Below are 15,027 nucleotides of genomic sequence, written 5' to 3' on the forward strand. Positions count from 1 at the left end.
ACCTATCAGACAATGGGGGCATATCCTAGTGATATGCCCACATTGTCTCAGATGAGAAAACCCCTTTAAGCACAGATTTGTCGGACATCATCATTTGTGACCCTGGGCGCCACAGTTACTGCTTAGTCAGTGCGGGCCAATTTATTTTGCGCTGTTTTTGAAGCACATTTTTTTTTAGCTGCTCTGTTGCATTTAACCCATGAGAATGCAGTGACTTCCCACAGATTTTACAGCTGGCACCATGCATGACCTCCAGGTTTTCCACCACTTCTTGGAGTGCGGTGCTCATGGTCTCTATTGGTCACACTTTTCACTCAACCACTTCTGGCATTTGCCCTTCTATGGCCACCTTCAGTTCACCTTGTAGGCGGCAATTCCAGGCAGTGCCAGTCACTAGAGGACAATGACATGTATAATATAGAGAAGCACTAGTTCCTTGTGCTTTCTTCAGCTGCTAACCCATTCTGCTTTCTAAGAACGAGTACTTGTACGGTAAGTCGACCATATGACGTGCTTCACACTAACTGCTCTTGTCCGTCCGTGTCCCCTCATGCACGCTTTGTGTTCACACATTGCATCTCCGGATCACTTACATCAATGCGTCATTGACTTACCTGAAATATCCTGCACTGTGATATTTTAACCCTTTTATTGTGGTGGGCTGGAATAAAAGGGACTTTGCTTAGAGACATGATTTGCAGTGATGGCAGCTTTCAGTTATACTATTTACTTTGCTATTTCGGCATGTGTTAGGATACTTTAAAGTAGCCCTCAGGTTAAAAAAAAAAAAATCATATTAACTAGGGAACAAACAGAGCACTTACCTGGGGTCCTCCTTGTCATCCTTTCAGCTGTAGATCCTTTGATTTCCAGCCACTCTGCTTCTCTGTCTACCTGATGCGTGCTGTGCATTTGGTGATACAAAGCATTTCCTTCTGGCCAGCACTGCTCACGAGTCCAGTGGCCCCCGGGCACCCATCTGTGCAGGGAACTGCAGCCGGCCTTATTTATGTGAGTGGCGCTGTGCTGCAGTACCTCTGTGCAGGGAAGAATACTGACGGGGATTCGGCACTACTCCAGCCCTGCATCCCTTACATTCTTGGGAACAGTCGGCATCCCAGCCATCATAATTTCTTGACATGTCCTAGCGATCTGCCATACCACTCACTACAATAAATACAGGCAGTAGTTAAAGGGGTCCTCTCACTTCAGCAAATTGCATTTATCATATAGAGAAAGTTAATACAAGGCACTTGCTAATGTATTGTGATTGTCCATATTGCCTTCATTTTTCCATCACATTATGCACTTCTCATTTCCATGGTTACAACCACCCTGCAATCCAGCAGCGGCGGTTGTGCTTGTACACTATAGGAAAGAGCACCGTGGGAGCTTGCATAGGTTGGTGCTTTTTCCAGTAGTGTGCAAGGATGACCACCACTGATAGATTGCAGGGTGGTCGTAACCCCTGGAAACGAGCAGTGTATAATGTGATGGAAAAATGAATCCAGCCAGCAAAGGAGACAATATGGACAATCACAATACATTAGTAAGTGGCTTCTATTAACTTTGTCTACATGATGAATGCCATTTGCTGAAGTGAGACCACCCCTTTAAGATGTACATGTTCTATACACTCCTGCATGTCCAAAGAGGACAGTCACAAGTCAGAATCCTCTGTAAAGTAATTTAAAAGGGTTATATAAGGTTAGAAAGACATGGCTTTTTTTTTTTTTTTTTTTTCCAGAAACAGCTCGACCTATGTATATAGGTGGTGTGCTGTATTTCTGCTCGACTCAATTTACTTAAATCAGCAATACTAGACTGACCTAAGCATAGGATCCTTATGTTGTGTGAGTTCTGTCTTGTGTATGTTATAGGTTAATGGTTACAAACAATCACCTCGTCATGGAAGAGCTCCCAGTGACATTCTGCACAGGACCCATATACATGTACTTAAAGGGCCTGTATGGCCAGTGCATTTTTTGAAAAAAAATAAAATAAAAGAGTTAGAATGGCTTAAAGGGGTTATCCCATGATTAATGTAAAAAAATGAAAATCAGAGATCATGATAATCTCTTTCTAACAAAGCTAGAACCAGCCCTGTTCCTCACATGGATCCAGAGATCTCCCCATTCATTGCTCTGCCAGATTTATATCAAGCTGGCAGCTCAAGGGGAGGGTCTTTTCTACTGCAGCTCAGGGGGCGTGTCCTCGCTCTACCTATCACAGCTCAGGGGGCGTGTCCATGCTCTACCTATCACAGCTCAGGAGGCAGTTGAAGGTTGGAACTGAGCATGTGCGTCCACCTCGGTGAACAGGACAAAGAAATAAGAAAAAGACAAACTGGTGGTGCTATACAGATAGATTTTATTGAATAACTCGGGGGCTCTACTAAATTGTGAATTACATGCAATTACAAAATTATTCAGATCCAGGTTCTGGTTTGAAAACTGTAGAATATTTTTCATGGGACAACCCCTTTAATAGAAAAACAAAACAAAAGTCACAACTGATCACCTGGAGCAAACCAGCCCTTGCAACAAAATTTGTAACACTTCTACGCTAAAACCCCCCACTGGTGTAGAGCTGCAATAAATGACCCCCGCTGTGTGAAACCATTCTAACGCAAAAGAAAAAAAAAACAATACACTATGTAAATCTGATCAAAAAGCTGTGACCTTCATGGATTCTGGATAATTGCTTACTAGGACTGCTGTTGTGTAACCTACGCCGCTTCTTTCCATGATGCTGTCATGCTTGGACATTGCCTGCCGCGCTTCTGCCGTATTGCCTGCCTGCCCGACCCAACAAGGAGAATGTTGTCCTTCCTGCTTGTAAGAAACGTCTTGTCTCGAAACATTCTCATCATTGCTGTCTATAGGATTACATTCATGTCGGCTGTGCGTCTTAGAAAGCTCTGTACCATTAAAGGAACACTCCGTACAAAACGCATACATTGTGTTAGGCCTAGTGCGGGGGGGTTGGCGCGTTGCACGACACGGAGATCCTCTCTCTGGTGATGAACCCTTGTCTTTGTCGTCTCTATGTATCCTAGAAGGCTTTCATGTTGTCATCTGGAGCTCGTAAATATAAAATATGGGCTTGGAAAAATGGGTCAAACTTGGGCTGTTTTTTGTCTCGAGTGAAACCAGCGGCCACCTTGCCACCCGGGCATGGCTGGACTGTCTACATTACGGCACCCCACCACGTCAATACTATGATCATGTTTGACACTCTGAGATGTATATTTGCTGCCAGCCCTAAGTTTCCAGAAAACCGTATCGCAAAGTACGTGGCCTTTATGTAACGGTGTACAGAATGGGGGGGGCGCGTTACAATGGCGGGAAAGAGGGAGTGGTCGAGTGAGTTTCTAACGTTAGAAAACCCTTTAAATCTACACCAGTGATCTGCAACCCGCGGCTCTCCAGCTTTTATAAAACGGCTCCCAGCATGCTGAGGGAATCGCTGATCCGCAGCCCAAAGAGTAATTGTCGTGTCAAGTTTTCTTCAAAATTCAATAGTACAAATGACACTTTAAAATATGTCTTGTTACAGAATTCCTCTTTCGCTATGTATCACTCCACTTTTACTCCTGATCCCCCACCTCACTAAGGGGATGTTCACACAACGGCTTTTACGGTAGAATTTTGAAGTGCACAGCCGTGCAGAAATTCCGCAGGCGACCGCGTCCATTCTGCATCCCATACTTCTCCAAGGAAGGCGCCGCTGGGGATCTCGGAGCGGCAGCTTAGTGGCTGCGCTCGTGAATGGACATTTCCACATTCTGCTGTGAAAAGCCGTCATGTAAACATCCCCTAAGGGTGGCTGCAGGTGGTGCAAATTTCATGTGCAGAAAATCCATGTGAAATCTGCACCAAAAATGCACTTATTGCGTTTTTTGGTGCAGATTTCATGTGGATTTTCCGCAGTGCTCACCCTTCAATTGAAAAGGGGTGAGATCCGCATAGACAAAGCAACAGTTGAACAAGCTGCAGATTTCAAAATACGCACAGCAGGTCAATTTCCGGATCGAAGTGAAAAAGCAAAGTATACATGAGATTTGTCTAACCTCATGCACGTTGCTGGTTCTGTACTACGCTGCGGTTTTTCCACATGCAATCCGCATTGTGTGCAGGCACCTATATCGCTCTCTATTCACTGTTCAAACCAGTCTTCAACAAAGACGAGTTAGTAGCTGATTGCAGTATGAGATCACATCCAGCCCATAGAAGTCTATGGAGGAGCTGGCTCTTGTACAGGATTTACTGTCTCACCCTAGCGTTGTAATCACAGCTAAACAGCACGAGCCCGGCACTGCTGTATAATGCCCTCCATGCTGCTTCTGAGAGCTGCAAAACACGGATACCGGCCGTGTGTCTTCCGTTCTGCAGAATGCGGAACGTCCTGCCCTTTAATACGGACAAGAATAGGACATGTTCTATTTTTTGTGCGGGAGGTGGGACAGACATATGGATGCGGACAGCTGTCTGGTGGTGTGCTGTCTGCATCTTTCGCAACCCTACTGAAGTGAATGGGTCCACGTCCAACCTGCAAAAAATGCAGATCGGATGCGGCCAAAAACAGTCGTGTGCACTAGCCCTTATTCTTTGTGTGCTGTGTATGGGAGACATCTTAGCTAGATGGACTCCACTGAGCACAGGGAAAACAGAATTTGGGCTGATTCACACGACCGTGCTCGGTCTGGGAAACATGGGCCGTGTGTGGGCCGCATCTGTGGCTCCCTTGACCTGAACTGACTGCATATGACGCTGGGTTCACACCTGAGCGTTTTACAGCGCGTTCCTACGCGCTGTAAAACGCACAACAGGCAAGAACCAATGATTCCCTATGGGAAGGGTTCACACCTGGGCGTTTTACAGCGCGTACGATCGCGCTGTAAAACGCCCGACGCTCAAACAAGTACAGGAGCTTTTTTTGGCGCGTTTGACGCGCGTTTGGGCCATAGACTCTTTGGACAACACTGCTGTCAATCACCCAAACGCGCGTCAAATGCGCGTTCACTATAAAAAAAAACGCGCATAAAACGTGCAGAGAAACGCGCGTTTGAGAAACGCCTAGGTGTGAACCCAGCGTTAATGTTTTATGATAGTCGAATTCTATTAAAACGTAGCTCTGTTGTCCTGTATGGATGATGTGAGTACATTAGAGCCAGGATCAGATAGGAACTATGATGCAGTGAGTTCGGGAGATGCTGGCGGCGCACGGCCCATGTTTCCCAGATCGAGCACCGCCGTGTGAATCGGCCCTTAGAGACTGGTGAAAGTGCAAAGTACCGGTCTTATACTAACCAGGATATAATAGTATTCCCCGTGTACACACGGCAGCTTAGTCTGGGAAGTCACTTGACACGGCAGGTACTTTTTGGCCTTACTCGGACCAGTCTCCCTATTGCTGATGTATGAATATTCTTCTATACAGATTTAGCTGGAGAGCCTCTGAAACCCTTCCCCTGCCTCCCTTGCTGTTTATGCTTATCAGCGGGATCCCAAAACTTGCCATTACGGTCAGCTTGTCACTGTCCATATTTTATTTGGAAGACCACAGCTAGCTTCTGTTGCTTGCCGCCATTTTTATTTAGCGCGGAACTAGTCTTCTATAAAATAATATATGTCATCGGCATCTAGCGGCGCAGTAGTGAGCCAATACTCTTCTTTTCACGGGAAGAGTATAGTCTGTAAAGAGAAGTTGCTTGTTCATGGCTGCCCTTATGTAATTACTAGGTACTGATGGATAGGAGGCGAAAATAACAAAAATTCAGGGAGTAAGGGAATGGTGACAGAATAAAGCGCCCCGCTCGTGTACACAGGACTTTCTTTTTAACAGATGCATAATACTGTTTGTTCGTGTTTTTGTCTCTAATATGTTAATATTGATCGGTGTCCCTCTTTTCTCCCCCTCTGCTGTCTTCAATGTAGAGCATGCATCATTTTGAACGTGAATTATCGATAAAGTAAGCAAAATGCTTCATTTGTGACTAAAAGTGCCACTTGTGACCACATGAGGGCAGTGCAGAGTACCGCCCTCCCACCACAGTGCATGATGTCCATTAATTTTGAGTTCCCACAAAATGTTAATATTGTTTCTATAAACTCATGGATACCATTTACATTTCACCCGTCTGTGGTTAGTAAGATTTTAGCGCAATGCGACAATTCATATTAGCCAACTGAAGGGGTAATATAGAGTGAGACAACCCCTTTAAGAATTAACTTAAAGGGGTTATCCATGACCAATGTAAATAAAAAGTAGTCGTCATATAGTATACGATTCCCTCTTTCTAACAAAGCTAGAACCAGCCCTGTACCTCACATGGCTCCAGAGATCTCCACCTTCATTGTTCTGCTAGATTTATATCGCTGACAGCTCAAGGGGGGTGTCCTTTATACTGCAGCTCAGGAGGCGTGTCCATGCTCTCCCTTTCACAGCTCAGCTCAGGGGGTGTGTCCATGCGCTCCCTATCACAGCTCAGGGGGCGTGTCCATGCGCTCCCTATCACAGCTCAGGGGGCGTGTCCATGCGCTCCCTATCACAGCTCAGGGGGCGTGTCCATGCGCTCCCTATCACAGCTCAGGGGGCGTGTCCATGCGCTCCCTATCACAGCTCAGGGGGCGTGTCCATGCGCTCCCTATCACAGCTCAGGGGGCGTGTCCATGCGCTCCCTATCACAGCTCAGGGGGCGTGTCCATGCGCTCCCTATCACAGCTCAGGAGGCAGTAGAAGGATGAAACTGAGCATGTGCGGCCATCTCAGTGGGCAGGACAAAGAAATAAGAAAAGAAACAAACAGCAGGTGGCGCTCTACATGCCAGGGGGAGAAAAACAGAACTGGATCGCACATCCACAATGCTAGGCTTTGATCTAATCAAACTCGCTTCTCAGCACCATGTTGAAGTGCACAGCCCCCCCCCATACTGCATGCTGTACAAGAGGCATTAGTGTACATTTTGATCAAAAAGGCATAAGCCCCCTCACCACGCCAAGGTCGCCTCTTTGAGAGGGACCTAATCTGACAAAAAGGCGTAGCGACAATGCGGTGACAAAGCGGCACTGCCCTAGTAGGCGGCGGGACCCAGGAGTCAAACAGCAACCCTGCTGTCTGACAATGCCACCCATGGCACTTGGTCCCACCAACCCACCAGTACAGCACCACAAAAAAAAAAAAAAAGGCCACCACGCAGTACTGCACCATGTGAACAGTTGTCTAACACAACATGTCTATAGTTATCAGGAGCTACAGGTCAATGACCACTTCATGCCGACTTCTGTGATTGAAACCACCTGTTCCGAATGGGAGGAGTGCTGATACCAGTAGTAAAGAAAAAGATAGTCCATTAACATGCCAGGGGGAGAGAAACAGAACTGGATCCACAATGCGAGGCTTTGATCTAATCAAACTCTCTTCTCAGCGCCATGTTGAAGTGCACAGCTCCCCATACTGCATGCTGTACAGATGGCGCTCTACAGATATATTTTATTTAATAACTCGGTGGCTATTCTAAATTTTTAATCACGTGCAATTACAAAAGTATTCAGGTCCAAGAGCTGGTTGGAAAACTAGAATATATTTTTTTTGTGGGACAACCTCTTTAACTGGACAAACCACGGCCAGCCAAGTATTTTCCCTGCGGCAGAAGATGATGCGCAGTGTGACGTGGCGACCATTCGGCTGAATAGCTGTCCATGTAGAACCTGGAGCACGCTCAAGACTGACCATAGCAGGAGGTGCACTTGCAGAGCAGAGAAGAGAACTTCCCTCTATGACGTCCATGTGCATATGGAGAGAAGTTGTCTTCGTGAGACAACCCTTTAAAGAAGACCTGTCAACAGATTCATTCTGCTCTAACCGTGGCCAGTATGAAGCAGCATCAGGCTCCCCCATTCCAAAGAACTCTTCTCCTCTGATGTCTCTCCAAACAAGCCCAGCTGGGCTGTGGGATCTGCAAGAGAGCCGCTCAGTGGACACTCATCTCTGTCCCTAGCTCTTTCTAACAGCTCATGCACGCAAATTAATTTTTCTTTTCTGTGTCCATTCCTTTTTGTTCTTTGAGGCCCTTATAAGGAACCATTCAACTTAATGGGGGCCGGGAAAAAAAACGGAATTGACTCCATGTCTGCTCCGCAAAAAAAAAATAGAACATGTCCTAATATTGAACTCATAATGGAAAAGGATAGCTTTGGTTTATTAGGGGCCAGCCATTCCGCAAAATGTGGAACGCACACGGTCTGTATCCATGTTTTTGTGGATCTGTAATTTGCGGACTGCAAGAGTTGTATTTTCTCTGAAATGCTGCAGCCTGTCCCTGTTTTTTGATGCCCGTGGTCCCTGTTTTTTGATGCCCGTGGTTAGAGAAACATGACTCTACGCAAAGGATCCCTTTAAAGAGAGTCTCCGGGAATAAAAACGGTCTATACTGCCTGCAGCCTTCCTCCGCACTGGCTCCTACATGTCCATGTTCCGTTCTGGCGGTGCATGGGTATGGTAACCTGGCCACAAGCGGCACATCACTGCTGAAACCAGTTATTGGCTGCAGTGGAATATGTGACCACGCCTGTGCACTGCTGGATGGAAACAGTGCGGGGAATGGAACATGGACATGTGGGAGAGTCAGTACAGCAGGTAAGTATAAATCATCTTCTGTACTGCCCACAGCCTGGCTCAGTAAGACGTCCCAGAGAAACCCCTGCAAGGCAATGCCTGGCCTCACCGGACAACCCTAATTCAGCGGGTGCCTTCGTGGTTTACTTTGAGGCGGAAAATTTGTACGGTTATGGGAGGCTCCCACCAGTACCACCGTATAACAGTACTGCTTGTAGTCAGCATTACTTGTTCAGGATGGATTGTCCACCTCGGGGAGTAAACAATCAAGGCTTCCATTGGACCACAGCAAGCAGAGTTCTTAAACTATGCAGTATAAGAGTAGGTATGTATATACTTTGATCAGTGTCTACTTACAGCTACTCGTTTAATAGTAAATTTCATAATGTGCCTTTATTAGTGCTCTTCTCATCATTGTATTAATTCAGGTCGTTGCAGGAGACGGGCAGCGCTGCGGCGCCATGTTGTCGGCCGTGTTATAGATTTTAAGGAGTTGAAAGAGTAGACGCTGCATCTTCAGTGCTACATGTGGATTCAGGCCTTCTTACCCTCTTCTCTTCTACTTTCTTTGCTGGAATAGATGTGGACGTCCTCTGTGCATCTGTAGTTCTATAGGGGATAAAGTGTAATGTGTAGCTGCCGTTTAAAGAGTCTCCTTAGCAAAGCTCTGAGGAGTCTTCAGTGTTTTACTGAGCGCTGAAGACTCCTGTGTGTAACAAGTCAGACAGGGAGATGGGCAAGGGATAGGTAGGGCACATGTACATAGTCCGGGACCGGGGTAGTGACAAGAACCTCTCTATGTTCCACACCGCTGTCCTCAGCGTTCAGTAGACATTGAAGACAGATTCTCCTTAGCAACTCTGTTAGATCTTTCCCTAATGAAGTATATCATAAAAACGTTTAAAATCCCTCACCCTACACTATATTAAAAATAAACTGAAGCGACAATTACACTTTAAGGGTCCACATGAATGTTCAATTTAGCAGAACGGTTGTGGACGCCTTCATTTCAATGGGGCCACAAAAAATGTGTATCCGCATCAGTAGTTCCGTGGCCCAAGCAAAAAAGACAGAGCATGTCCGCAGCCTCAGACAAGAATAGGTATTTCTATCATAGGGCCGGACATGTGTTTTCTGGACTGCAAAACACTTGCAGACGTGTGAATGGATCCTAAGGGTGCGGCTACATGGTGATCTTGGTTACGCCCAAGTATTACAGTGTAGCAGGGCAGCCATGGAAATGAATGGGGTTGGGCAAACATGATTGCCGTGTAGACGCAGGTTAAAGGGAGTGTCTGTTTTTTTTTTTTGTAAATTACTCTCCCCAAATGTAACCTGTGAAGAGAATTAGACTTAGGGCTCTTTCACACTTGCGTTGTCTGGATCCGTCGTGTACTCCATTTGCTGGAATTACACGCCGGATCCAGAAAAACGCAAGTGAACTGAAAGCATTTGAAGACGGATCTGTCTTCAAAATGCGTTCAGTGTTACTATGGCACCCAGGACGCTATTAAAGTCCTGGTTGCCATAGTAGTAGTGGGGAGCAGTATACTTACTGCCCGTGCGGCTCCTGGGGCACTCCAGAATGACGTGATCCATGCGATTCACGTCATCCATGCGCGTGGGGCGCCCTGACGTCACTCTGAAGCGCCCCGGGAGCCGCACGGATGGTAATTATACTGCTCCCCCGCTCCCCACTACACTTTACCATGGCAAACAGGACTTTAGCGTCCTGGCAGCCATGGTAACCATTCAGAAAAAGCTAAACGTCGGATCCGGTAATGCGCCAAAACAACGTTTAGCTTAAGGCCGTATCCGGATTAATGCTTTTCAATGGGCATTAATTCCGGATCTGGCCTTGCGGCAAGTCTTCAGGATTTTTAGCCGGAGCAAAAAGCGCAGCATGCTGCGGTATTTTCTCCGGCCAAAAAACGTTCCGGTCTGGAACTGAAGACATCCTGATGCATCCTGAACGGATTTCTCTCCATTCAGAATGCATTGGGATAATCCTGATCAGGACTTTTCTGGCATAGAGCCCCGACGACGGAACTCTATGCCGGAAAAGAACAACGCAAGTGTGAAAGAGCCCTTACATGCTCCCACTTCTCTTAAAAGTTTTTTTTCTCCCCTCTAAAAAAAAAAAAAAAAAAAAAAAGCCTTTTAAGAGGCTAACAGGCAGTACAAGGTGTGCTTTTGGATCTGGTCTGCATTGGACAAGGCATGTCGCCAGCTATTCTTCGAAATCAGCTTTTTCTTTTTAGCCTTCCCTTCTCTGTAATCTTAAAGCCTAGGGCTTTTTTGACATGACGCTCCCAAATAAAACCCCCCCCCAATGATTTCACTCGTCGTGTACTCTAACTGTCCACTCAAAAAAAATATTTTTATCCCCCTGTGAAACTCACAGGGACCCAGGAAGATGACACATGGGGGAGAGGTTGTGAGGGTCCTCACATGGTATAAAGCACTTTTCTAAGTGCCGTAAGGCAAAGCAGGAACCATATTCTAGAAGAATTAGGCCAGACACAGACGAGCGAGTTTAGTGTGGCAGTGTGAGTTCCCAGTCTGACCTCCGCTCCTCTGACAAGATCGCACGGCATTACAGTGATTTATAAGGCTGTGTGGCCCTGAGAGTCCTGAAATCTGCAGAATTAGGCCTCATGCACACGACCGGTGTGTTTTGCGGTCCGCAAACCGTGGATGGCGTCCGTGTGCTTTCCGCAATTTGCAGAACAGCACGGACAGCCTTTAATATAATTGCCTATTGTTGTCCGCACAGAGTGCTGGCTGCATCTTTTGCGGCCCCATTGAAGTGACTGGGTCCGCATCCGAGACGTCAAAACTGCGGCTCGGATGTGGACCTAAACAACGGCCGTGTGATATAATGCTGTCAGAACGGGAACTCACACTGCCACATGTAGCGCGTTTCTCACATTGAACTCACTCGTCTATCTCTGGCCTTACTCAAAAGCAGGCCAAAAAGAAAGCCTCGATCTCTGCTCTATGAGCTGCCTAAAAAATAAAAAGTCTCCACCATCAACCTCCATGTCCATCCACGATTATTAACATGGCAACGCCAGTATGACCTGATCATGTGGTAACGTACAGAACATTTGTCTTTAGACTGGATTTTGAATTTTATCATCTTTTGCTAATATTTTATTTTTCATTTTGTTAAGGGACGTCAACATTTCCGATACCAGCAGCCCCCCCTCCTCCTCCGCCCCCTCCACCAGTGGCGCCTCTTTCTCCTTCAAGCAAAGATGTGTCAACTAAATTGGCCCTGCCCTCTGTAAATGGTGCAGGCCGTGGAGCCTTACTGAATTCCATCGCAACCTTCAAGAAAGGAGGGCTGAAGAGAGCGGTGACAAATGACCACAGTGCCCCCCGGATCAGCTGAACCTGGACGTGTACAGCCCGTCCTGTTCTCTAGTCACGTGTTTTATAACAGGATGTCATTAATGAGGTCACCTTACGTTTTAAGAAAGGTTGAGAGTAGAAAAAAAAAATATATATAGATGCTCCTATTAATTCTCTCCAGTATACAGTCCAGGGATGGCCAACCTACAACTCCCACCATTCCCTGCTGTAGGCAGACTGGGCATGCTAGGAGTTGTAGTTTTGCAACAGCTGGAGAGAGCCGCAGGTTGGCCATCCCTGATATAGTCACTGTGCACAAAAACACCAGATATTTTACTATCTAGGAAAATAGTAGTATTTAACAGGACAGTGATGTTTCATAAAGCAGATGTGGGAATGATCATCTGTCCCCTTCCCCCCAAAAAAGAGGGAGGGGGGGGGGAAATAGTTCCAATATTGTTCATTGGTCACATCTGGTATTGCAGTTCAGCTAGATTAACAGGGATGTCAAACTTGTGGCCCTCCAGCTGTTGCAAAACTACAACTCCCATCATGCCTGGGCATACTACAGCTATCAGGGAATGATGGGAGTTGTAGTTTTGCAACATCTGGAGGGCCACGAGTTTGACATCCATGAGCTAGAATACCAGATACATCTATAAGCACTGCATGGGTTCTAGGGGAGAAAATCTGACGTATGGAGCTCTGCCTTATATCTATCATCTCAAACCATTACATAGCTGAGACATGACATTGGACCATCAGGTAGGTGAATGGGTTCCAAGATTGTTATATTTGTCAGGGAGCTAGTCATCATTCTCGTGACTGGGGCCTCAGTGGTGACATGCTCTTCATGCACCTATGACCACAGAGGTCAGCGATTGGCTGTAGCAGTCATGGTAACAATGTCACCAGTACAATTCAAGCAGGGCATGGTAAAAGGCGAGTAAGGGCCCTTTCACACCTGCGTTATAGTCTTCCGGCATAGAGTTCCGTCGTCGGGGCTCTATGCCGGAAGAATACTGATCAGGATTATCCTAATGCATTCTGAATGGACAGTCCGTCCTTCAGGATGCATCAGGATGTCTTCCATTCCGGAACGGAACGTTTTTTGGCCGCAGCAAATAGCGCAGCATGCTGCGCTTTTTGCTCCGGCCAAAAATCCGGAACACTTGCCGCAAGGCCGGATCCGGAATTAATGCCCATTGAAAGGCATTGATCCGGATCCGGCCTTAAGCTAAACGTCGTTTCGGCGCATTGCCGGATGCGACGTTTAGCTTTTTCTCAATGGTTACCATGGCTGCCGGGACGCTAAAGTCCTTGCAGCCATGGTAAACTGTAGTGGGGAGCGGGGAGCAGCATACTTACCGTCCGTGCGGCTCCCGGGGCGCTCCAGAGTGACGTCAGGGCGCCCCAGGCGCATGGATGACGTGATCGCATGGATCACATGATCCATGCGCATGGGGCGCTCTGACGTCATTCTGGAGCGCCCCGGGAGCCGCACGGACTGTAAGTATGCTGCTCCCCGCTCCCCACTACTACTATGGCAACCAGGACTTTAATAGCGTCCTGGGTGCCATAGTAACACTGAAAGCATTTTGAAGACGGATCCGTCTTCAAATGCTTTCAGTACACTTGCGTTTTTCCGGATCCGGCGTGTAATTCCGGCAAGTGGAGTACACGCCGGATCCGGACAACGCAAGTGTGAAAGAGGCCTAAGGCCTGTTTCACACTTGCATTGTGGCTTTCCCGTTTTGAGATCCGGCAGATGATCTCAAAACCAGATTAAAACGGATCTGTGCCGTTTAATACATCTGGATGCATCCGTTTTGGCCGGATCCAGTTGTATTAAGTCTAAACTGAACAAACCGGATCCAGTATGAAAATCATTGTAAGTCAATGGGTACCAGATCCTTTTTTTTTTTTCGCTAACAGAAAAACTGGATTTGTCACCATTGACTTACATTGATTTTCATGCCAGATGCAGTTTGTTCCATTTTGCAGACCGGTAAAAAACAGGGAACGCATCCTGATCTGTTTTGTCTCCATTGACAATGAATGGGACAAAACTGATCTGTATTGGCCCAGTTTTGAGATCCTTTGCTGAATCTTAACACTGGAAGGCCACAACACAAGTGTGAAACAGGCCCAAGGAGTTTTCTTTAGTAATTTTTACTTCATTCCCTGCCAAATTTTACAAAATCTTGGAAGAACCCCTTAAACTTGAAAAGACACTTTCAGGCACCATACACTAATTTTACTCAACTTTCCCCCCTAGAAAAGTACGTTCTGGCACACAGCCTTCTCTCTGATGATAGGCCTGGGGCCCAGATTTACTAACCCTATAGATGATGTACACCGACAGCACATTTATTACAGTGCCTCAGGCTGGATGATAGACACTTTTGACTAATGCCATAACCAACTATTGGTTGGCTTACTTTTAGACAGAATTTTGCACCAGAATTGTGGTGCATTTTTAGGCTCCACTTTTTTTTTTTTTAGCAAGTTGGGGGGAAAAGAGTGGAGTCCCTAGTTTGGCTAAAATTGCACCAATGTGCAACACTAGACACATCCTAGGTGCAGACACTTTATTGGCCAGCACTTAATATCTGGCTGCTGTGGGGGAAATCCCCTCCAAGATGGCCATACATTTTAGGGGGCAATCACACGACTGTATTCGTTTTGGGGTCTGGAAAATATGGATGTGGTCCAATTGCATCCTGCACTTTTTGTGGGCTCCATCGTAACAATGCCTTTTCTTGTCTGCAAAACACAAGACTAGGACAGGTTCTATTTTTTTATTTTATTTTTTGCAGGGCCACAGAATGGACATGTGGCTGCACACAGGGTGCTGTTTGCATTTTTTTTTGCCGGCCAATTTAAATGAATGGATCTTTTTTTTTTCCGGATCAGACAGAACAAAAATACGGTCGTGTGAATGGGGCCTTAGACAGCTTTCAGCCAAATGCTTGTTCAGCTGACTGCTATTAGTCCTGGAGCCAGTGTGCAAGCGTTCAAAAGAGGGGAAATAAACTGCTGCCAGGGGTC

At 46.5% G+C, this 15,027-nt stretch overlaps 1 protein-coding gene across 1 annotated transcript in view; it reads left to right on the top strand.

Moving 5' to 3' along the window:
• Positions 1-12,461, top strand: part of PXK (PX domain containing serine/threonine kinase like) — a 70,452-nt gene extending 57,991 nt beyond the window's left edge. Inside the window, 1 exon segment of the mRNA XM_044300663.1 lies at positions 11,796-12,461. Coding sequence (XP_044156598.1) covers positions 11,796-12,016 — 221 coding nt within the window. The 3' untranslated portion in view covers positions 12,017-12,461.
• The last annotated feature ends 2,566 nt before the right edge of the window (positions 12,462-15,027 follow it).

The sequence above is a fragment of the Bufo gargarizans genome, chromosome 7 (genome assembly GCF_014858855.1).
Source record: "Bufo gargarizans isolate SCDJY-AF-19 chromosome 7, ASM1485885v1, whole genome shotgun sequence".
NCBI classification, from domain to species: Eukaryota; Metazoa; Chordata; class Amphibia; order Anura; family Bufonidae; genus Bufo; species Bufo gargarizans.